The following is a 25,693-nucleotide window of genomic DNA, read 5'->3' as shown; positions in this document are numbered from 1 at the left end:
CAGGATTTGATGGGTACCCGCCCCACTGTTCTAGCTGGGCAGATGTTTTTAGGATGCCCTTAATGGGCCTACCCTCCTGGAGTTCCCCACTAAACTTCACAGTACTTGGGTACCCATATCCAGACGCCCACCCATCCATTCCTGGGAGGTGCTGTTCTATGAGCCCCATACTTCTGATTGGATTGAATTCTCCCATCCCCATGGCCCTGGGCTCATATGCGCCAGTGGACATGGGGGTGGCAGAGTCCAGGGATTGGGAGAGATGAAGGCCTCGGGTACTAGGGTTCCTGAGGTCATCCTCAGGTGTTTCCTTTTCCCAGGGATCCTCACCTCTATCTGCCCCTGCTCCCTGTTGCCATGCAAGAACCTGAGCTTTCTGTTCCTCAATCAAGGCCTTACTAGTATCAGTCTCTCTTGCATGGCTACCTGCCTGTGGAGCCTATCATTTTTCTCACAGAGAGCCTCATTTTCTCTCTGTGATTCCTGGTTTGTCTTTGAGTACTGGGCCAGTCTTTGCTGTAGGAGGGTTACCTCCTGAGTCCCGTCCCTACTGCCCTGATCCTTTCTTGCCAGAGCATCTTCCACCCTCCTGGTGTGCTCTAACAATCTATCATTCTCTTTTTGGAGGTCACCCAGTCCCTGGAGGGCCAGGTGATTTTCTTCCAGTTTCCCTTTTAAGCGTCAGACTTCCTGGCCTAAGGTGTCCCTTTCCTGCGCAAGAGCCTGCCACTGTGCCGCCAGGTCGTCCCTTTGTCTTTGAAGGGCACCAGCTTTCTGGTGCTCTTCATCAAACTCTGCCTGGGTGTCCATGTCTTTCAGAATTAATTTGTTGCTCTCTGCCTTCTCTTTATCCAGGTGGCTTTGCAGGGTGGCTACCTGCTCTGTGCATGCCCTGTTGAAATCCAGTTGTTGCACCAGCTTTTTCCAGCTCTGCAGTAGGGAGTCCAAACTTTCTTGGTACTCCTTCCCAAGGCCAGAATTCTGGTTTCCTGGTCTGCCTTTTCCTGTTGCAGGATACCCGTATCCTCTTTTATTTTAACTATATACTGCCTGCTTTCATTTTCTGACTCCTGGCCCCTCTGCAGCCTCTGCTCAGAAGAATCCAGATCAGATTGGGCCTTTTCTAATGCCATCAGTTGCCTACTTACCAGATCTTGGCCTTCAGCATATTTGTCCTGGATGGCTCCCATAGATAAATATAAATATGCCGCTATCTTGGCAATCTTATTTTGCTCATCCTTGGGCTTAGGGGCCATATATAGTTCACTCAGAGCCCCATGTAAGGGACCCTGATCTCTTCAGATATCTAATCCATTTGCAGTGATCTGTGGTGTGATTGCCTGTAACCACACATTCTGGTCCTGCTCAGTCCACTCACCTCTTACAAATAACTTATGTAAAAGGTGTTCTCTAGCTATCTTGATGTCTACCAATGTCGCCATTTTGGAAATATTGATTTCCTTCCTGAAAAACGTACAGAAGTTTTTTATTTTATTTTGCAAAACAGACCGTTCCCTTTTGAGGGGTGCTTTTACAGTGTAACACAGCGTGTTAGCCCAACAGGATTTATGTATCCTATTAGTTAGCACACTGTATTAAGCTGCACAAGTGATAGATCTAATCCAGAAATCCCGGCCACGAGCCCCCAATCTGTAAGTGATTTCAATCCAGCACTCCAACTAATTCAATGCCTAAGATGGGATGCCAAATGGAAACCCTTATTTATATATTTTTATGTCAAAAGTTAGTTTAATTCTGGATAATGTACCCTTATATAACGCCCCTCTCTTTGAATCCCCCCCGGTATCACTTAACCAAGAAATAGGTTTGTTTTTCAAATTAAAAGATATATTTGACGAATTGAACAATATATATATATCACACTTTTATAAATATGGATAGTATCTGAATATCACACTTATGAATATGAACAATGATCGGCAATGGGTAATATTACAATATCAACAATCTCTTTAATCAATTAGGAGTAGGAATAGGAAGAATAATGTAGCAGAGAATACTTTGTATGGGTTCAAGAGATTGCAATGATAGGAAGAAATGCAACACAGAAATAAAACTTTGTATGACTTCAATCAAAAGACAATATGATCACGCTTTCCCCTGTGACTACTCACTCCCCTCACTATGCAATATGAAGAGATGGAATGAGGGCACACAGGTATCAGGAATAACAATCAACAATTGCAGTTTCAATCCCACTTCCCCCAGCAAGCTTGGAGAGAACAGGTATGATTTTAAACAGGTCAATTGCTTTTGAATGTGGTTTGAATTGAATGGGAAAAATGCTAAAAATGATTTTAATTCGCTGAATGAGATTCAGAACTAGTGAGAGTGGCTTTGGATAGATTCAGGTCAACACTAGCAATGATTATAGAATGATTAGCAGATTGAAAACAAAATTCAGAAGTTGAAAGCAAGAAATAGCTATTTTTCTATGGACTGAAATTGAGCCAAATGCGAAATTGCAGGAACTTTACCGCGTGCGGGAAACACGATTACGGAAAAACTATAAGGAATTGGAATGTCGTTTTGGGTTCGTTTGAAAGCTGAGGACAATCGCGTAACTTGTGGACCAGGAAGCACAGCGTTTACACGAGAGTTACGAGCTGGCATTATGTTTGCGTCTGAGATTGTGACTCCGCATTCTTAGCAAGAGGACATCCCTCGCTGCACGCAGCCCGCGCGCACACAGACTACTGCAGAGGACACTCTGAAGCAATTCCTTCGAGATTATGCATATAATGCCCACCGGAGTCCACAGCCCCACATAGAGAAGTCCATTGTGACCTTCACTGATGAGAGTTTTTCCATTAGACCACCTGTGGCCATTTCCATCCCATAGCATTCTATGAACATCCTGCTCTTACAGTTCCCCGTCCTGAAGAAGGGCGTATCAGATATGAGGCATATCCAGTCCCTATAGACGGCTGAAACACCCGGTGTAGACAAACCTTTTTAACCACAGTGTTACCAATGTATTTACACTGTTTTGTGAAAACCTTTTTTCGTATGTCTGTTCTAAATGTTCACTTGTTTTTTGACACTGTTCGTCATATATCGACAGTAGAGAATTTGTACTCTGTTTAATGCACAAGCAATTGTGTTGACTTGTTGTCCATGTTCTTGTGATTTTCTGTATGACCAAACCTGAAATCCTGTGATGTTTTACTTTGTACCTCACCTTACACAAATAGATGTTACTATATAAAAACTAAAAATCACCATACCCAGGTACAACATTTAAAGTGTTTTCTTTATTTTACGGTGACTGAACAAAAGGGGAGTGCATTAGTGAACCACCAAGCCACTCACTTATATCCTTGTTCCTTAAGAAGCGCTCGTGGGCAAAATACGGTCTTTTCCAGGAGCCCTGATTTCTAAACAGAATCAAGTGATCCAGCTTTGAACCAGTTTTCACAGACAGAATTTTGTTCAGAGCTGACCCTACACAGAGGGGCTTGGAGCACCTTGCATGGTTCAAAGGTTAAACAGGTGGGAGGTGAATCAGAAGTTACAAAAATTTTCAGGATAAGTATGAAAGATTAGGATAGACACGTGGTCACAAGAGAGATGGATGGGCTTATGTGTGGGGAAACGGGTACGTTTGAGGCTCTTTTTAAAAGTGGTGGTGGAGGGTGCAGTGCAGAAGAGAAGAAGTAGGGTGTTCCATGCCCTGGTTGCCCGGGGGGGGGGAATGCTTGCTTTTGTGTGCATGTTAGTTTTCAGAGTGAAATGTGTATGAGACGCTGGCTTGCTTGTCTGGTGTTTGTGTGGGTAATGGGTTTGAGTTTGTTGTGAAGGTAAGATGGTGTTTTGTGGTGGATGGCTTTGAAAATATTTCAGCATCCTTTGATGGAATTCTTTGGGGTATGGAGAGCCATTGAGATAGAGCTGGGGTGATGTGTTAAAGTTTTAGTAGGTGGTGGTGCATGGCTTGAAGTGTGGCAAAGGCGCTTCTAGGGAGTCCAGTGAGGAGAGCATTGCTGTTGTCCAGTTTGGACAAAACCAGTGCTTGGACTGCGGTGTGGAAGTCATCAGGAGGAAGTATGTGTATGATCTTTCCTAGTAGGTGTACAGTGGCGGAGCACCAAATCTGGAGGCCCCCCTACGAGCCATGCTGAGGCCCCCCCTCCCAGCTAGGCAACAAATAGCGGGTTGCGCCATACTGTGGCCCGGCCTAGATGACCATGCTTGCGCAATACGCACAAACCTGCTGCGGCAGCGGTACACTGCACACTGTACTAGGAGAAGGATATATATATATATATATATATATGTTTGTGTGTGTGTGTTTTAATGCATTATACAGCACACTTTCTGAGAAAAATTGGCTAAAAAGCCAGAGCGTTTGCAATTGTTTTGTAGGGCAACACCACTCCAAAAATCCAGTACATCCAAGTCACCAACAGTGCACAGTGCCAACTGGCTTCACATTATAGACCAGTCCAGACACGTAATAATATATTATAGTAAACATGCCAGGCCACAATTAGACATAACTAGACTAGTCGCACCAAAATGCCAGTCGAAGCAATAACACTGATTGTGGTTTTATATTACAGATGCCCAGAAAAATATACAATGCCACAGTAAGAAATGGCTAGACTGGCAGCACCCAAATGCCAGTCTAGCCAGGCAATTACACTTAACAGGACTGCTTTCTCAGATATGCCCAGTTAAAAAAAAGTCAAGCCAAACTAAGAAAAGACTAGACTGGCTGTACCAAAATACCTCTCTATCCCCTAATACCAGCTATCATGCCTGCTTAGTCTGGAGACAGACTATCATTACGATTTATGGCACAATCCCACCCGCTCCCACACAGCCCCTTTCCCTCAGCCCCCTGCCCCAACTCCCAAAATGAGCACCTCAGCCCAGAATTACATCCACATCCCTCTTCCTTCTCACAGTGCTTACGTATGAGGCACCTTGCCTCATAGGAAGTACTAGGACAAGGAAGAGTCGGCTAGGGGCAATGAAGATTACAGGTAACTAAGCCAGGTATTACCTCCATGTCCCACTACCTCAATCCAGTACTTGTGTATGAGGCCAGTGCCTCAACACCATTGATTGGATTGGGCTACTGTCCTCTCCCCCATCCCTGAAATGTTCGGCTGTGTTGACTCGACCTGGCTGACCTACAAAGCCGTTGCCGGACAGAACAGGACACAGATGTTAAATGGCGCCTGGGTTTCGCTGTTAACAAAGGCCCAGCAATTACTAACGTAAAGCATTTCACTGTTAGTTATTAGGCAGTTGAAATCGTGATGTGGGTTTAGTACTTGCATGCCAAGGCAGTGATTGGAAGGGTAGAGAGGGGACATGAGACCGATCATTCTCACAGCAGTCCATATTTGGGTGCTTTCAGACTTAGAGAGAGAGTTAACTGCTTGTAACATTGAAGCTGCACTAGAATAGTCTCATTAGAATGCGTAAAGGAGTTAGATGCCCCCACATAAATAAGCTTTCCCATCCCCCACAGCCTGTGAAGTTAGCGCCTCTCCCAAAATCCAACATTTGAAGGGTTAGCCCCCAAAAATGTAGGTTTTGTTGCACACCTTCACCATACATGCCCACTGAGGCAGCCACCCATACATTTAAGTGTGCACCCTTTTCGCCATACACTCACACAGGCCTACCCATCCCGCATCATTCACTTACTCATTAATACACATTGCATTATATTACAGGACCTGCGGTAGCAGCCCTGTATTTATGGTTAAGTTGCTCAACTCCTAGGAAGAGCACTTTTTGGGTGGCTTATAACTTTGCTGCCCCTGGATGAATCCTTACCAAACATTGCAAAACAATTATATGGCCCCATCTGAATTGTTCTGCCACGTTTGGTGAGGTTTCATTAAGGGGGGGCAAAGTTATAGGGGGATCCCAAAATGTCATAGACGCACTGGAAAAATAAGTTTGCTTACGTCTACGGCCCAAACCGATGGACAGATATTCACCAAATTTGTGGCAGGAGCGGCAGCTTGGTCCCAAAATCTTGGTTTTGTAAATTTGGTGCAAATCCGTCCAGTAGTTTTTTTTAAACGCCCAAAATGCAGGTCAACAAAAATGAGTGATATATGGGTTCGTCCGCTGAATCACTTCCCTATTTGGTCTGCGGATGGGCCTCCGATTGGCCAAGAGGGCGACGTGATGTCTGCGGACATCGGACATGCCCACTGATTGGATGGTGAAAAGCGTGAAGTGTGTCAGATATTTGGAAGCGCCTGCCATGTTGAATTTGCGGTCAGCAACCGTTGTCCACGAATATTGCAGTATAAACCTATCAAAAAATACAACATTGCACTTGGTAAACTCATCAAACAATCTCTGGGGAGGTCGGGGGTGATGAGGATGGGATGGTATGGGATATGGCTGTAAGAAGCCAAAAAACTTGTGTTTTTCCTCCACGAAGTCCGCGAACAGTCCAGATGTTCTCGGAATGTATGCCTGGTTGCCCGGGGGGGGGGGAATGCATTACTGGGTTGGTGAAAAGCAGTTTTTGGATGGCTTATAACTTTGGCGCCACTCAATGAAACTGCAAGAAATTCTGGAATTGTATTCTAAACCTGATTCTGAATGGTTTTGGAAAGTGTGGAGCTGTTTTGTCAAGTGGGGGCTAAATTAGAGTGGGGGTCTCAACATTTGTAGATGGCTTATAACTTTGTTGCTGTTTGACAAATGTGGACAAATGTTTTCAGAAAGATCATAGACCGAACCTTGAATGTTTGTGTAAAGTCTGAATGGATTTTGTCAAGTGGGGGCGAAGTTATGTGATCTATGTACATACATGTTGACACTTTGGAAAAAATAAAACATAAGCAGATTTCCCGCAAATGCGTGTAAGGAACATTGGCAAGGACGCAAAAGCATGGTTTTGCAAATGTGCCTGTGTTTTATTTTTTGACAAGTGTCATGATGTAGTTACAAAAAATAAAGATATAACTTTGGTTACTGAGATATAGCCTGTGGCCATGGGCAGTGGCCATATTGTCTGGGTCATGGCATAAGGTCATGACCCGGGCAATCTGGCTACTGGCCATGACCACGAGGGACGACTAATGGGGCTAAAGAGGCCATGTCCTCCTGGAACCGGCTATGTGGTAAAGTTATTTGAAAGTGGGATCGGTTTGAAAGGGGGAAAAAAATGTGCTTGTGGTAATATGGTCATAGGGTTCTCTTTTCGCCTTCTGTAGGCTTCCATGGAAGGAGGGGCTCTGTACAGAAAAGGATTTTCCTTCCTACAGCGGGATGCCACTGGCGTGCCGGTGTAGGAACATAAATCCTTTTTTACTTTTACCACCCCGGGTTCTTGCCTTTGGAACCCAGGCTGCTAATGGCTTTCATTCCCATTGCAGGGGCTGAAATGGGGGATAATGGTCCGAGCCCTCGTTATCTGCCCTCGCTTCGCTTGGGCCCATAACTTGTGCTGCGGACCGTTATCCCCGTTCCAGTCCGTGGAACGGGGGATCAATGCTACGTTAGTCCCCTTAGCACAACACAAAATGCTAATGGAAATGTTGGAAAATCTTATTGAGTCTATGTACTTTACTGAGAAATGTAAAGCAGATGGAGTCTATAAAAAAATATTTTTAGTTCTTTTTTTTAACTGTGAAAGGTGGTTCCTAAAGGAACCTTTCTTTTGTCGTTTTTTTGGTGTCTTTTTTTATTGCTAGAGAGGTTCGAATGTAAGGTGGGGAGGGAAATGAGGGAAGAGGCACCAATCACTAATATGGAGGGGCAGGTGGACGGGGGAAGATGTTGCGTGTGTGTTACTTCTAAGGTAGGGGCAGTGTTTATCATGCTCCTTGATTACAGCTTCAAAAGCACTTCGAAATTGCTTCCCCCTACAGAGTGGTATGTTGCAGTATATGCAGAGGACTGTTGTCTTTGAAAGATATGGATCAGCCACCTCTTTTATTGCTTGCAAGGTAGCTGTGGGGAATTTGTGTCCCACAGAAGTAGGCTGTGTGGTTACAGTATTGGTTGAGGAAGATGAGGTGGAGGAAGACAACCTACTACTTGCTAAGAAAGGAACAACCTTTCTGAGAGCATTGCAGTGGTTGGATATGGTGTGGCAGTGCATGGAGGTGGTCCCATAGGAGTACTGTCCAGGTAGTGAGTGACTGAGTACACTCAGAGCGTTTCACTTTGGTAGCTTTAGCCTTTGGTACATTCCCAACAGTGGTAAAGAACTGACACACCAATGATTCCCTCTGAATGCTAGAGGTAGCGACTTCCTCTACCTCATCTTCTTGGTCCTCTTCATTGTCTTTGGAAGTACTGCACTTTTTTTGTGTAGGTCCTCCAGCTGGTGGTGGATCTTGAGGAGGAGGGATGGCAATAGCTGATGCAATTTTTAAGATGAATAGCAGTTTTGCTAATATTCTTCCAAGTATGTTCTTTGTACTAGATTGTTAATGGATAATGTATAAGAATAGTTGTAGGAGCTGTGCAAGGGTACATTTTGAGCTTGAAAGTTCATAGATTAGTAGGAAATGCAGTTCGAAACTGTCCTCGAAGTACGGACCCGATCGCAAACGCGTTTGCAGACACATCATCATGCCGCGCGCAAGCACATGGTTACGTGGCACTGTCTGGAAGGTCCGCGATTACGTCAGTGGAGTTGCAAAAAGTGTATAGAAGGGTTAGATATTATGCTATAAGGTGAATCTTTGTAGATTTGAAAATAATGTTGCAGTATTGGGGTAAGTATATTATTAGTAATTTCTAGGAAAATAGCATGCACTGGTAAAAACCCATGAAATTCACTGAAAAAACTTTGTTAAAGGGACGTTATGGTTAAGTTGCACTAATAAAAACCTATGAAATTCACTGAAAAACCTTGTTAAAGGGATGTTATGCTTATAAGTAAAACCGAAAAACCTCAGAAATTTGCCAGTTATGGCAAGCTAAGCAACCATAACTCGAGCCACCACCGTGCACTGCTAAGACTAACACCCAGGACATCAAAGATGACATTGATGACAACTTAACAGAAACCCTATTTTACCGGGTTTCTGGCATGCTTCATGAGATGAGGAAAGTACGAGGACGAGGAACGTTGAGGTAATGCATGGATTGCTTACTGGTCATCTTCATTATTCCTTGTCCTACTCTTGCTGGTCTCTGTACATGGTTTGATATGTTTGACGGATTCTTGGGTATGGACAGGAGGGCATGAGGGAGAATTGGCCCATTAGGGGCCATTGGTTAAAGAAAGAGAAGAGGGGATGGAAAAGACTGGTGGGAAGGCACAACCTTCTTCTTGATGCAAGTACTGAGACGAGGAAGAGTAGGCCTAGCTAGGCGTACAGAAGGTCATTGGTAAATAACCCGGGAATTATACACATGCATAGAGTAATTATGCCGGCGCGTCCATTGCTTCCCTAATGCGGCAGCACAGCTCATAAACGTCATGATGCACAAGTGATGAATATATTCATAGTGGAAAGAACGGATGTGTTGCAAAGGAATAGCCCCATTTATTAGTGTTATATGGTTATTGTAACTGATATGCTTATTGTAACTGATATATGGCTTGCGAGTGTTTTAACTTGTGTACAGCATTCATGCTTTGCATATGGTTATTGTAACTGATATGCTTCTTGTAACTGATATATGGCTTGCTAGTGTTTTAACTTGTGTACAGCATTCATGCTTTGCATCACACAGCTGTGCTGGGATTAGCAAATGTTGTTTAACAATGGAATATCAGCAAACATGCGTTTTTCAAGCACCCAAGCGCCGTTAACTCTAAATGTCCACTGCGCGGAGTGTTGTTTCCTTCAGAGTCCTGCGTGCTTTCTGGTTAGATCTGGCGCAGGTCCTGCGCCTGCAGACTGTCCTATGAGTGTGAGGCACCTGATTCCCATTAACGCAGGAACACTAAAGCCCGGTGTTTACTGTGAGCCAGCCCCACTAAAAGAAGCCTACATTTTTCACAACTCTAACTTGAACTTTGTGTATTCTTTTTTTTTTCTAGAAAGTTTTACTCTGCTGCCATCTAGCGGATACAATAATTAAGCGTAATTATTTTAAGATATATATAAGAGGGCATTGTAACGTAACATGTAAACGCTTCTGTACTGTAGCAAATTACCACCATAGTGGTTAGCACCGTAGTGGACTCAAAACGCTGAGAGGACTCTGGAAAATGGCGTACTGTGTTGGTAAATCCAGCAGGCTGCCGCCGGACCCGTAAACCGTTACCAGCGCCTGGCTTGCCGGAAACACCGGGGTATTACAACCCCGGCTGCCGGTAAGTCAGGCGCCGGTAAAAGAGGGATCCGTAGACTGATGAGTGGTATGTAGAAGTGAGCAGACTGTTAATAAGGAAAGTGACAGTAGTAACCAGAAGGAAAAGATATCCCCCAGGTTACCCCTAAGGTAACCCCCAAGGAGAGTGAAGGGGAATTAATTTGTAAAGAGGTGAAAGATGTTGTTTGAGGAGAAAGTAGTGTATAGTATCAGGAGAGTGATGGAGGTCAGACACGAGGACGGGATGAAGGTTGGAGTGGAGGGCGTGGCAAACCTGAAAAAAGTAGAGCATGTAGGGACTATCCCCATTTCAAAAGCGGTGGGCCTGGGGAGGTGGGGAAATACACATTTTGCGAAGTGTCAAGGGGTAACAGGAGAAGATAAAAGGGAGATATGGGCCTAGATAACAACACAGGAGAGTGTCCTTTGGTATGAGATTTTTAACACTGCAAAGGGACTCTGAGAGACTTGGTAAACCTACAGCCAGAACCCACAGGCAGGGTAGTTAAGGACAGAGTAGAGGAAAAGCAAGCCTTACTTGTGTCTGGTCGCCAACTCTGGGACGCTGTGAAAGATCCCGTCCAAACCCTGCCCTTGTCAAGCCTAACCTGCCTCGACATATGGGGCCTGGGTGACTCTCAAGAAAGAAGGAATTAAAGAAACTACAGCAATGGAAGCCATAGGAACAAAATGGAGAGCAAGAGTGATACAACCAGGAAGATCTCCTCATCCCGAGACACTGAGTGTGACCAAAGGAGAGATCCAGAGGACTTATTCAAAAGACCTTTGCTGGACCCAGGTGAAAAGAACTGTTTGGAATATTGGTCGGCCAGAAAAAATTAAGAAATGTAGAGTAATGAAAAGGAGTGGGGAACTGAAGATTGGTTACCAATCTGCAGAAGGGAAACCAAAGAGATCCCTCCCATCTCGTTTGCTGGAGTAGCAGCTGTACAGATTTTTTCTGTAAGCATGCTGATTGGGAAATGCCCAATGGCAGACTGGCCTACAAGGAACTCGGGACATTTCCTGGTGGGCCTCCACACCATGGGCCTCTTTTCTCTAGGTACCCTGGTTTCCTGCTTCTTACGCCCTCTCTCTGTCGCCCCCACCCCTTCCTTCCACCTCTCCTCACCGCCACATCCCTTTATAACAAAGAAATTGTTCTGAAGCTTCCAATATCTTGGGCAACGCTCCAAACATATGTTTGATGTCAGTTATTTTAGTTATGTTATACTACATTTAAATCCCTTTTAAGGAACAAATGTGCTTCAACGTTCACTATTTGGAGCCATTTTTACGCGTATTTCTGGGTGGAAACACCCCCAAACCATACTTAGAGGTGTTGGGCTTGCTCACCACATTTACTTGCACAGAGTGATATGAGGCCACTTAAAAAACACATTGCAAGAATCTCTTTTGGTTCCCGGATGTCCACGTTCATACAGTGATCGAAATTAGGATTTGATGAGCAGGAGCTTAAAGGAAGCGCCTAGGTATCCAGCATCACCGAGTAAGCAGGAGCTACATAGGGGGTGAGGATCTTGTACAAAGCATGTCAAAAACTGTAGCTCCCGCATATCACCTCTTCTGCTTTAAATGTCTCCTAGAGTTTCCTAATGCTCATTTACACCCATACACATTCATAAATCAGAGAGCTAAAGTCAGATAGGTGTGTTTATATGGCACCAGCTGGGCCAGGAACACACCTGTTGACCTGAAGAGTCAATGGCAGCTTTTGGTAGTGTCAAACCAGCCCGGCTTCCCAAGCCTTTTCAAACCCTGCCATCTGGTGATAATATATACATACAATACCCCTTTTCCACATAAGTGGCCGAGGTTTTAAGAGACCAACATCCCCATGTACAGGTAGAAAAGAATGTTGTCTTGCCTAAAAATAAAACTAAACTATGTTTTGGGCCCTTCGGTTTTCCTTATTCTTTGACAGCACTGTGACTCTCCCGAGGGTTGTTCTTTTCTTATTGAGATTACTAATGTTGAAAAAGGTCAGGCTAGAAGAGTGCATTCACATTGTTACAGGAAGCAGAGGTTTTCAAACACTTCATGGAAGCACACAATGTTCTATGGTGGGGTGGCGTAGCATGGCATTTTGGCACGGAGGGCATGCCCAATGTTGACCGACCGATTGTGTGCAGAGAACAAGAGGTACAGTAGGTAGCTACCCGTGAAAGCCAGCAGAGCTGCAAACAGCAATCACTCAAAGTGCAATACCAGCCAAATAGACCAAATTACTTTGGTGCCGTATACCGTTTCTTGAGGGTGGGGGAGGACAACTCATCCGAACGAGGATGCAATTTTGAGGGGAGTTTTTTTTCTTTGTAAAGTGGGTTATTTGGGGTGCAAACTTATAAGCATACGGACCATGATAGCACAATTGCATTGAGGGATAGCTGGAATTGAGCTCTGATTTTATTTATTTATTTATTATGGGTTTTTTTTTTTTTACATTTATATAGCTCACTAAGCCCTGAGGCATCAAGGTGCTTTTACATTGCAAGTTACATAGGCAGGGCACAGTAGGCATTAGTAGTATGTACAGGGCCAATGTTATAGGAAGGCCGAATTAGTTGAATGCTCGATGAATAGCAGTGTTTTTAGCGCCTTCCGAAAAGGTCCAGTACAAGCGTTCAGCCCTCAGGGTGGGGGGGTGAGGATGTTTCAGTGTTTAGCGGCTATGGTCGGGAAGCTGGATCCGCCGGCTTTGGTTCTTTTAAATTTGGGCCGAATGATGCGGTTGGTGTATGCTCCTCTGGTAGGTCTAGAAGAGTTGCTTCTGGTAAGTTTTTGTGATAGCTAGAGGGGCATCCTTGGACAGACATCTGTGAGTGATGGAGAGAGTTTTAAATAAAGGTGATCCTTTCGCGAATCGGGAGCCAGTGTGCTTTTTTTCTTGCTGCGTGATGTGGTCTTTCTTCGGGATGTTCACGGCAACTTGGGGGGCATTGTTCTGAATGTCTTGCATTTCTCTTATGTTTTGTTCAATCGTGCCTGCAAAGAGGACGTTGCAGTAGTCAAGTTTAGATGCAATAGTGGAACGGGCTATGGTAAAACAGCTGTTTGGGGAGAGGTCCCGCCTGGATGCATTGATCAGGTTGGTGGAATATGCTGCAGCTGATGCTATATCATTGACTTGTGATAGGGGCAGGGAGGCGTCAAGGTATACTCTTAGGATGGCATGATGGTGGAAACTGAAATGGGGAAGCCATTGATATTAAAACAGGCATATAGGGGGGTCAAGTCTTTTTAGGACCGAGGGGGCCAACTATGAGTGGCTCAGTTTTATCGTTGTTGAGACAAAGACGCTGTGTGGCCATCCAGGCCCGGATGGTTGGGTAGATGGAGTTCAGAGTGGCTGAATCTTCTGTGTAGTTGCCTGAGAGGGGTATGATTTGCGTGTCATCCACCTAATTTATATAAGATATACCAAGTGATTCCAGGAGGGTGAATAGGGGAATTGGGAATATGTTGTACAAGGTAGGGGATACGCAGGAACCTTGTGGCACAGCACAGTCGATGGGAGTCAGGGGTGCACTGGCGTTTTCTGCAAAGACTCGAATGGATTGATCTCCTAGGGAGGAGTTAATCCAAGTGATGGTTTCTGGGGAGAAGCCGGCTGACGTGGTCAGGTGTTGACCTAAGATATTATGGTCTACCAAGTCGAATGCTCATGATAGGTCGAGCAGGAGTAACAGTGCAGACTTCCCTTCATCTCTGATTTCATCAATGTGGATTTTTAGGTTGAAAAGAGCTGATTCAGTTCCGTGCCCTGGGCAGAAGCCTGATTGGCGCATGCCTAGGATCTTGTTGGCTTCTAAGTGGCTTTGAATTTGCAGGTAGGCTGCCCTGTCAAAGATCTTTAATAGGAAGGGAACTGTGGTGATGTGGCGATAGTTGGTAGGTATGGGCGGATCTAACAATGATTTTTTTAATTAATGGTAGAACCCAGGCTTCCTTGAGGTTGGAGGGAACAGAGCCCATATTAAATGAGGCATTGATTAAGGCAGTGATTAGCTGAGCTAGGGCATCTACACATTCTTTTATCAAGGCGGGCGGGCAAATGACTCCTTTGCAGCGAGAGTATTTGAGGCCTTTGAGGATGCTTTTTACTTCTTTTAGTGAGACATTGGTAAAGTGGAATCTAGGAGTAGTGTGAGGTGTGGGGGGTGGTGGAGTGGTGAATGAAGCACTTGTGAGAGGTCGATGAGGGATTGTTTGGTGTCATTCTTGCTGTGCAGGGTGCTGATTTTACCCAACATGGCGTTCTGAATTCTGAGGTACCAGGCGTCATATTTTGGTATGACGATTGGCGGGGATGTTGGGGCTTCCAGTTCTCTAAGGATGGCAAATATTTCTCTGGTGTTGGTGATGCAGGTGTTGTAGGTGGAGGATTTGGCCAGGCAGATTGCTTTGGTGTATAGTTTGGATGTTAATGTAAACCGTGATTTGTTCTCGTTAGAGGGGGATTTTTTCCAATTGTTTCTGCCGACCGTTTGTGGAAGTGAAGCGCTTGGAGTTTGGGGATAAACCAGGAGTTGAAGTGTACTGATGGTTTAGTTTTGCATGGCTTGAGGGGCGCTATGGTGTTGCTAGTGTCTCTTAGGGTTTTGGTGTACAGATCTGCACGATTCTCACAAAAAAGATCCACTCCTGCGATCAGCACATCAGTGATCTTGGGTCTGTGGGCAAGGGGTGCATTGGTAGGAGTGAAGTGAACATGGTAGCCAGGCGTTCTTTGGTGAGGGATTTGGAGCTACCTGCGAGGGTAGGTGGCATGGGCATGGGTATGGGGTTATGGGAGTATGCATGGCTGGGGAGATGGTGAATTGCACAATATTTTGGTCAGACCAGGGGCATGGGTAGTTGGATAGAATGTTGATTTGGCAATTGAGGTCAATGATCCAGTCTAGGATGCGGCTTTTGTTGTGAGTCGGGGTGTTAACACATTGGGGTAGGCCAAAAGCGTTGCTGGAGTTGGAGAGCAAGGTAGCTGCCGTGTCGTCAGTGTCGTTGTATCCAAGATTGAAGTCTCCTAGGCGTAACATTTTGGATGATGGTTTGATGGCGGCTGGTGGGGTGTTCAAGAGCTTCTCTTCAAATGTGATGGCTGGACCAGGGGGATGGTAGACAATGTGTACAGAGATAGTGTCCGAGTCTGATATGGTCAGTTTAGTGAAGAGTATGTTGCAGTTGTCTGGCATCGCATAGTGGGTATGGTATCTTTTGCGATGAGTGTAACTCCCCCTCCCCTTGCATTCTGTCTGTCAGCCCGGGAAATCGTATAGCCAGGGGACAGAACGATGGAGAGTGTTGGGCCAGAAGCTGGGCGCAGCTACGTTTTCGTGGTTGCTAGGAAGTCTAGGTCCTGCGGGGATATTAGGTTGTTGATATCTAGTGCATGGATTGATCTTGCGTTAATGAGTGCACCTTTCAGTGGGAGAGTCTGGCTGATGTGCTGATTGCAGGAGTGGATCCTTATGTGAGAATGGTGCTTGACTTTAGGGTGGTTAGTTTCAGCAGTAGGTTTGGGAGGCAGATTTAGTATAGTGGCCATGCGGCTCCTGAGGCGGCTGATTCTGGTGGTGGTATTTTGAGGTGAGTTAGAGAGCGTGGAGGAAGGATTGGTCAGTGTGGCAGAGAGTATGGGGTTGGGCGGTTGGGAGTGTGTGTGATGTACGTGGGCGTGTTGGGATAAGGGAGGTTGGCAGGGTAGTTTACAAGGGGGCGTTGGTTATTGTGTGGTGTAGCTCTATGGTGGTTAGCAATGGGCTGAAGGTGTGGCAGGAATTGTGTGGGATGTGGTAGGGTGTAGTTAAATGTTTCAAGACTGGGAAATATCGATCTTCCTATGATGGGTGGTGGTGGGCATGCGTCAGTTTGTAGTGTGGCATTTTCGAAATGTTGCAGATGGAAGGGAACGAGTAGGAACTGTTAGTTTGGAGAGTTGTGCAGTGAGTGCTTACATATGGGAAAGACATTGCAGTGTAGATTTATAAAAGGTTGGTGGTTCGTTATCTTTTTGCCGATGTTTATGGAAGCAGTGATGACGCTGCAAATGCTTGACTATTTCAGGTCTGGGAAGTGGAATGGAGAGAGGTCCGCGGGCCGACCCTGCCAGGACAGGCCAAGACAGGTGATGCAACCCTTGTATGTGGCCCTTTGAGATGACCCGGCTGCATCTCCCGGCACAGGAAGGTTCGAATTAATTGATGTGCAGGCAGCCAATCAGTGAACTCAGCACCAGAAGCCTGTTCAATGGCTTTCTGTGTGCTGTGTGTGTCCAGTGAAGATGTGGAGGCCATTTTAGAGTGGCCTCAATGTTCGAACTGAGGCTGGGTCATCAGTGGTGGTGGAGGGGGCACTCGAGGTGGTGCAGGCTATCCAGAGGTCTTCTCTACCTCATCGGCCTGACAGGCACAGACCAGCGATGCAGCCCTTGTATATGGCACTTTGAGATGGCCAGGCTGCGCCTCCCGGCACAGGGAGGTTCGAATTATGTTAGTTGATGTTTGATTATGTGGTGTATAACGTATTGTGATAGGTCGGAAACTGCTGACAGCCTATAAACCTCTAATCCTGCTTGCAGCCCAGGCACATGCACATGGAATTCTTTTAGATAACGTTTGTACATTCGTCCATTATTGTAAAAGAAAATAACCTCTTACATCTTGTCCTGTTCCCTCTATACTTACAAGATATTGGGGGTCATTACAGATTTGCCAGTATCCCACTGGCAATTTCAGCAAGATACCAGGAAAGCTGCATTACCGTCCCCGCCACACGATATCCCGGGACATTACTGATGGTGGAGTAACAGGAAGTTCCCATTCCAATGGGAACCTCTGAATCACTGGCAGCAGCATTGCCGTGCCAGTGATTCAGTCATTTATCTGCTGGTGGGGGGCCTGATCTACCAGCAGTTGAGGGTTGACGTAAGACCCTTGGCCCACACCGGCAGACATATGCTTTGCCGGTCCAGAAGAAATTCTGGAGGTGGAATTACTGGCATTTTCTCCAGACCGGCAAAGTTATAATAAGCCCCATTGTCTCGTGAGAGGGGACTGGAATGGAGCATAGTGTGATGCAGCTTAAATAAAGAAAACATGTGCCATGGTGCATCTATATTTGGCCATGCCTCCCTGCAAATTCGACCATGCCTCCCATGGGGCCTCCATCATGCATGTTCCCAGCCCCACCAGTCCTGTTTCCAATATGGTCAGGATGAAATACAGGCAGTATTTGCAATTTGACACTTTCAAAAATATTTTCTAAACTTAAACCTCCTCATGTCTTTGCCCCATGATTCTTCCACAGTGTGTCCGGGGCGACATTATTCCTGCTTGTCACGCATTCACTGTACTTGGTGTGTCTTGGATTGTACATTGCTGGATCCCATGTGTAGTGAGTGATGCTCTCTTACAGGTTCTTTCTGTGCCCACTGGTGAGGAGGGAGCCTATTGTTGTACTGGGTCCCACCTACAAATTATGTTGAGACCATCAGCCGTAGTTGATGTGAATTGCTAACTGGCAAGGGTCTGAAAGCCCTGTTTTTTAAAATGTTTTATTAATTAATAAAATGATGCAAGTAATTCCATCTCTGAAAGGGTAGTCTGATGATCGGATTCCATTTTTGTAAACTCCATGCCATAAGCTTAGCGTGTATGTGTGCCCTGCTGCATCAGCTTCCTGATCTGCAGCACCTGCTCTACCAGTGGCACAGCGTAGGTTCAGAGGTCACAGGTGCACATTTGACAGCTGCAGTGGCAGCAAGTGTCTCCAGCACATGAGCTGCATTTCAGATATGCATGCCTGTACTAAAACTATGATGATTATACGTAGCCCATGCTGGTGGTAGGGTAAATGCTAAATTAAGCGATGCCCGAGTTAACGGATGGTGCATGGCCCTACTCACCACTACAGGAACATCCAATTTGATATCACACATCTGTCAGCTCCTGTGAGCCAGCTCAGCTGTGGAAGGTGATGTTTATTCTGTCCAGACAGGCTGATCCTGCCAAAGTGACAGCACAGGAACCTAAATGGCCATGGCTCCTCTTTCATCTCTTTGTGAGAGTACGTAATGCCCTACTCCAAAAAAAGCTGCACAACAGGCAACTGTCCTGGGCCCAGGCATCAAAGGAGCACACCCATTCAGAGGGAGTAGACTCACACCAGGGTGCTGCATTTCTATATGATATTTTATTTGTATCGCGCTCAAACACACGTGTTTCAGAGTGTAACGAGGCAAGGGAGGGGAACAAGGGAGGACAAAACAACGATCTTACTAGGTCCAGTAACATTCAGAACATGCAATTGCAGGGGAGAGGGGAAGGGGAAATTGCAAGGGAGAGGGAGAGGTGGAAAGTGCTGATCACGGGATAAAATCAACAACTGGTAGTGCAGCCTGCAGGGTTGCAAGTGTGAGGTTTAAAGGACCGACACGAGGTGTCTGATAAGTGCAGGTAAGAGGACTGTAGAGTTACAGATACAGACCCAAGTGCAAGGGTTGCCAGCAGGCAGTGCGGGCATGTGGCTTGGTGGGCAGTGACTTGGGCCCGAAATCAGAGGGTAGCCGAGTGCACGGAGCCAAAGCAGACAGATCAGCAGGGGAGAGGAAGAGCGAAGACAGAAGCAAAGTGGGTGGCCTTGAGGTGCTTCCCGAACCAGAGATGGTTCTCTTCAAGTTTCAGAGTGGCAGGGAGGCTGTTTCTGAGAGAGGCTCCAGCTGAGGAAAGAGATCTACCCCCAACTAGTTGCTTGGAGAAGCGACTGACCCTGAGGGAGGTGGAGGACCGAAGAGCTCGAGTGGGAAGGTATTTACAGAGGGAGAGTTGAAGGTATTTTGGTAGAAGGTATAATGGCCTTTGATCCTAGTGAGAAGGGAGGGGATGGGGATAGTATAGACAGGAGAGCTCTGTAAATTTGGGGATGATTGCCACCATTTTCTCTTTCTCTGCCTCTCTCTCTGCTTCTTGTCCCTTTCGCTTCCTCTAGAGCAACACACTTCAGGCATGATGTCAGAAGGGCAAAGTCCACTTCTTTTAATGACAGGATTGTGCCACTAAGGCAGGTTAGCTTTAGTCAAAACACCTGTGGGCTTTTACCTTTAGAAAAGGGGTTATCATAACACTTATTTGAATCATCTTTTGGACTCCAACCCTTTGAAGAAGATTGTGTTTGGACCCTGCTGGGAGAGCGGGTCTTTCCAGAGCCTCCAATTTTGAGGTGAATGCACGTATTCTAAGGCAGAGGTGAGCCCTGTCTGCTAACTTTCCCCAGGGACCGTTGGTTGTAAACCTGCTGCTGGAACAAGACCTGCCCCTCTGTCAGGCACAGCGGGTTTTAGGACCTCATTGTGTTGAAGGGCTCCTACAGTCATGTGCCAGCCCCCCGTGTTTGAGAGCCGGAGGTCAAGGACCCATCTTGTCCTCGAATCCCTGGATGGGACTCATAGCAACCTGAGAAGTGACCAGCTGCTGGAGCAAGACTGCCTCTCTGCCAGCCACAGTGCTACCAGGACCACACCGTGTTGAAGAACCCCGGTAACTGTGTGCCAGCCTCCTCCGTGTTTGGGAGCATGAGAAAATAACTGATCTGTCTCGTCCATGAGCCTCTGGAATGGGGTTCACAGCACCCTGAGAGCCAAGACTGCCATTTTTCTTTTTGCTGTCTAACGGCTTGGAGGTGTGTTTCAAGAACCATTCGATACATTTGAACCGCCAGATAACATCTTGGATAATACAGAACTTCAAACAAAAAATATAGAAATGGAATAACAATAGGGAAAGCAATCCTGTTTCCAGATGTTGTAAAACAGTACTGCAATGCCATGTAGCTGAATCTATTCAGCTAAGTTAGATTGAACATCAATGGTGACGACGAAATGGAAACATGAGAAAAGGGGTCATGGGATGTATGTAACAGGGGGTAGAACTCATGCTTGGTCAGTTGTATTTCATAAGCATCTTTGTATTCAAAATCTCCAGTTGACCAGAACTACATAATTCCTGATAGAAGTTTCCTAATTAAAAAATGTCTTCATGATCGAAAACGTCAAGTGGAGGAGATTGTAAGGAGAGTGTAAGGAACTCATGGTGGCAACAGACAGACAGTTAAGACAGACACAAGTGATCACCGTTCATCAGTGTTTATTAAACTGTATATGCGGGTTAGAAAATTGCCTAATGTAAACCTAAATCTAAGATGGGAGCTAGCTACGACCATCAAACAATAATAAGGCAGTCCTAGTGGTGTCTGGTCAAACAAAAGGGCCTATACTTAGAAAAACCTATTGCTAATCCTTAAAACTAAATACAAAAGAGTGTGGGATAGGATTCACAGGAAAGAAAGAAGTGTTCACAAATAATAAGTCAGGATGCGGTAGTCGGGGTCTCCCTTCCCCATGTTTGAGCATGGGACAAGGCGACACTCCGGAGCACAGAACACAGTTGAGCTTTCTCAGCACGAGACTACAGTTCCGCTCACATGTATTAGGACCTTTGGTGGTTAAGTCTCTTTTCTACAAAATGTCTATTACCTACGAGGGCCTGATGTGTTACAAAAATAATAAACAAAAATTCCTTTCTGCTTGCACGTTGAGTGATGTCTTTTCACCCCTGGGTCCCCCTCTTCTGGGCTCCGATCCACAAAATGTTCTTAGTGAGATCAGGACCTTCCGTAGTTTTGTTTCTCGCTTCGAGGGTCTGACCGGTTCAAAATAATAAAAAAAGGTTAACAAAAGTTCCAAAGTTCTTCTCCCCTGGGTCCTCCTCTTACGGCTCAGACCCCTCTCGAATATCAGCCTTGCTCTGTTGGGTTAACTCTAGCATGTATTCAAAAGACTTTCTCTGTTGCACTTTTTCACTGCTGCATTCACGGTTGGTGGGTGACGGCTTTTCACCCTTGGATCCCCCTGTTCCGGGCTCAGACCCTTCTCGACTGTTTGCTTCACTCCATCGGGTTCACTATGTCTTTTCACAAATACTTCCCCTGTTACACTCAGGAGTCTTAATGTCTTTTTAAACCATGTTTCACAAAACTCAATGTTCTCTTTAACAGTTCACTGTGGTCATCCCTCCATCGGGTTCACTTTTATCAACACACTGTTCACCTGGACTTTAGGCTTTGCCCCTTTTCATCGGCATCCACCGTTGGGTTCACTCTTGCCAACTATTGCCAATCACAAAATTCCTTCTACTTCCTTAGGATGCAGGATTCACTTCCCTTAGCTTTACAATCATCTGCCGCTCAAAGACTTTCGACTGTACAGAGGATTTTGCTAGATCCCTGTATGACCACTTCAACCCTTTTCTCGCACCTGTCCCAAGGCCTTCTGGTAACAGTAGTTTCAACAATATGGTAATCACCCAGAGTTTCTCGAGTGAGCACCCAGGTGATGCCGTTCTCCTCTGCAGCTGGTTTTCCTCTCTCATGTAAACTGTTATTTGCACTTTCTTCAATCATATTAACAGTTCTTTCATACTTTTCTTCCATTAGCCATTTGCTACTTTTTGTTCAACACAGTTTGGTTTCTTATCGGCTTTCCCCTCGACTCATCAGCTGTGATGAACCGCTTGGCTTTTCTGGTCTTTTCTGGAGTCAAGGCCGGTACCACGGTGGCAGATGCCTCTCCCAGGCTTGGTTAACAGCGGATCAGGGCTCCATGTACCATTGACATCTGCTGCAATACATGCTGGCTATTGTTCAGTCTTACGGTTTCTTCTAATGAGGTTACGCAGGCCTGTGCTGGAAAAGGCAAGGTTGTGTCTCTAATTGTCACGCTTTCGGTTGTGGCCGCCTTTCTCCTCCCCTTGAACTGCTGTTCTGTGTTAGCTCTCTAGTTGTGTGGTCTACCTTGCTCGTATTGTGCACTCGTGCTCCACCTTTTATCCCTGTGGGGAAGGGAAAGGGCCGTCAGGTGTGATGAATCTGGTCAAATGCCTGACTTTGCCTAACCCTTGTGTTGGAACATGTCAGGTTAAATGGCTCTAGGGCTAGTCTGCTGTCTTCTACGCTGTGACAAAGTGTTGGTGTCCAAAACAGGGTGTGGGGGGTTGTCATGATAAATTATATTCTTCGCCTTAGGGGGTTTGGTCAATTCAGAAGGGTGAAATTGGTAGGGTTTGTGAAACAAATGGAATAACCAGGATTATCATGAAAGAAACAGGGGATTGTGGGAACGGTAGTGTTTTGTCTGAGCAGGTTGGGAGTGTGCGAAATAATAATCACAGGGATGTGAAAAGTATGTTTGAGAGTATTCGGGTAGGAAACAGGAAAACAAGGATTTTGGGAGTTGTGGTTTTTGAGTGTAATGGGGTTTGGGCTCCTAGGGGATTTACCAGATATGGAGGTGTCGTTGGATTCGGATAAGGGTGATTCTTTTGGTGGAAGGGAGGTAGATGTGGAACAACCTACAAAGTTCTCCGGGACTTCATCCTCTTCGTCCATGGTATTGAACTGCGTCTCACCTGGGATATCTACCTGAGCACAACGCCGGGTTCCCTTACCCAGATGATCCTCCCTCGTTTGTCTACCCCTAGGGTTGGTATTTGAAAGCGCCAGTTCTTCCCTGGCAACCGGAACAAGGGATTCCCGGATCTACTTGGAAGAATATCCTCAGGTTTCTCACAAGAGTTACCCAAAGAAGGACCTCTTTAGCCAGCAAAAATAAGAGCAAAGCTTTGTTTTGCCCAGAGGCTGCAATGATGCACTGGGAAAAGGTAACTGTGCAGGCTATAAGGGGCTGACACATGCTGCCATTCTCCTTCATGAAGGGGGAAGTCTTCAGACGGAAGTGAGCAGTGTCTCACCTAGATCTTTCCAATGCACCAGTTGGTGTCATGGAATATCTATTGTGGGCCTTTCAGCCCCATCCAGAATAATAAGTGATTGCACTGACACTGCTGGCACCTTGACCCCAGAATGGGTCCATGGAGTGGACAACACCCATGCATGCAAATGTGTTCTGTCTTCACCACTGGCCAATCCCTACAAGACACTCTTCTTGCCATTGTGCAATGAGCAGATATGCGATGAGGCAAGTAATATGGCCTTGTCAAGTGGGGACAGGAAGCCCTCCCTGCCGGGGTTGGTAGGCCTACCGGGGAGAGGTCCTTAGCCAGTACTACCACTGAAGTGGATGGTGGCAGTTGAGAGGGCCCCACTTCCTGTCCCCACACGTGCCTGCATGTTCCTGTGAGGAACACTGATCTCTCAAGCTTTAGCTCCAATATGAGATACTTGCCACTGTCGTTCTGTTACTTTTAGAGAAACCAGCATCCGCGCCAAAAACAAGAAAAACCACCACGGCATAAACCCAGAGAAGAGAGTGGGATGGCTTGGGGCCCCCAATAACTTCAATAATGTGATTGTGCCACCTGTGACGTATATCACGTGTTTTCCTGTACCACTCCTGAAGTAATTTGGACCATCCAATCTTATATTAACCCTAACCTGTGCCTTTATTTTCAGGCGATACTAGACTCCCTTTCTTTAATTTGTTCTTTTTTTATTAGCACGTACTACTCATGAACTAAATTAAAATTGATTAACTTTGTACAAAGTATCTGTTCCACTTATATTAAAGTAGAGGTCGTTGCAGTGCCTTCTGGCGTCTTAAATCAACGTGTGTGTTGTTGTATTTATAGAGATTAATATTAAACTGTTTTTCTCAATTTTATTTTCACAGCTGTTGGCTTTTCTCCAAGGGTTGTTTACCTTTTACCACGAAGGCTACGAGCTGGCGCAGGAGTTTACACCGTACAAGCAACAGCTGCAGTTTAATTTACAAAATGTAAGGTTTAGATTTATTGTTATATCTAAATCGAATTTCTGGACATTCATTGGAAGTACACGTTTATGGTGGGTCTCTCTTAAATGGCCTTGCAAGTGTGTGAATAGATTGCAAATGTATCGAGCAAAATTCATATTTATAACTTTGTATAATTGTAACTAGCTGTTAACGATTTATGAGGACTGAACAATATTGTAATGGCAGGTTGTTTGCTGGTGTATACATATATTCAGAAAATGTATTAAATAATTATAATTAGGAGCCCGACTCGTATATGAACCATGACTGATATGCCAAGCAGAACTTCACAAACCCGGCAGGGAGCCCGTCCTCTGCTTATGAAGGGACTGAAATATTAGCAATTACATTGTTTTTCCTGTGGAATCGTTCCAAAGCTTCACTCTTTTGGGGATGAGCTCGTGCTGTATGTTGCAACCTTCCATTTTGGGAAGCTTCCCGATTTGCTTACATCTGTTAACATTATTTTATGTATTCATTTATTGTTGCTGTATAACACGTCTGCTGCGGGAGGAGCAGGTGTTAGAAGAGGAGAGGAGGAACAATTTCTGGTGGAGAGGGGAGTGGGGGAAACCGGCCCTTCACAGCTTTTGGAACCTTCCAGATGCGGCAGTGTATTTATAAGGGCGTGTTGCACTAGTTCTGCTAGAAGAAACCAACAGAAATCAGCTGACGGCAGGGAAAAGCGGCCATTAAGCTAGTGCTTACAGCTGGAGTAGGTCAGGGAGCTTTGGGAGGAGTGAAAGGCCTCCTGCAAGCAGTGGTCGAAGTGTACGAAAAGAAGTAGTGGAACTATGTTCCCTACAGTCCTGCACCACTCCCCACAGACCCCATCGCTGCACCCCCTCCCATGCACAATAAAACCCCCAAAAAACATGTGCCTGCCCTTTAAGGAAACGGCCTGCCCTTTAAGGAAACGGCCTGTGCAGTGCACTTAACGTGCATGTTTCAACTTCTTCCTACACTTATATTAAAACGAAACCGTTCCGTAACGTTTTTTTTTTAAGATAAAAGTATAGGAACGGGAAAACTTAATTAAAAGAATTAGAGGAGCACCGCTCCCGCCCACTTTCACCACTGCCTGCAAGATAGTGTATTCAAATATGATAAACTGTGATACTTTAATATTAGGATGTCGGTATGTGTGCCCTTATGACAGTGAAAGGGTTAAGAGGAAATCTTGTTATTATACATTAGTTATAAACTGGGAGGGGGTTCAGATTTTTTCCGAGCTCAGATTTTCCTATATCAGTTTGTTGTAAATGCAAGGCGGGGAGCTTTCCTGAGGTTTTCTGAGACCTCAGACTAGAATATTTTGTGAGTCCAGAACAAACAGGTTCTTTGCAGAAGTTCCTCCTTGTGCTGCAACAGGGCACCCCACTCCTTTCCAGAGGCGTAGACAGGGTATGGCCTGAGCGGGCCAGGCCCACCCAAAATCTGTACATTCTTGCTCGGCAGCACTGTGTGTGCATTTACAGATGCTAATGTCACTGCGGTGGGTCAAACTACATCAGCTTCCGGCCCCACTTGTTAGACAATCCTGGCTACGCCTCTGCTGTGCTATGTGCTTGCCATAGATTTTCCTTT

At 45.6% G+C, this 25,693-nt stretch overlaps 1 protein-coding gene across 2 annotated transcripts in view; it reads left to right on the top strand.

The window, feature by feature from the left end:
• ARHGAP42 (Rho GTPase activating protein 42) overlaps positions 1-25,693 on the top strand; it is a 979,121-nt gene that overhangs the window by 707,436 nt on the left and 245,992 nt on the right. For both annotated transcript variants that reach the window (XM_069639111.1, XM_069639110.1), the window contains exon 7: positions 23,984-24,088. In XM_069639111.1, the coding sequence (XP_069495212.1) occupies positions 23,984-24,088 (105 nt within the window). The remainder of the gene's footprint in view (positions 1-23,983; positions 24,089-25,693) is intronic.

Source organism: Ambystoma mexicanum, chromosome 7q (genome assembly GCF_040938575.1).
Source record: "Ambystoma mexicanum isolate Mex_15411 chromosome 7q, UKY_AmexF1_1, whole genome shotgun sequence".
NCBI lineage: Eukaryota > Metazoa > Chordata > Amphibia > Caudata > Ambystomatidae > Ambystoma > Ambystoma mexicanum.
This window is presented reverse-complemented; position numbering and strand designations above follow the sequence as displayed.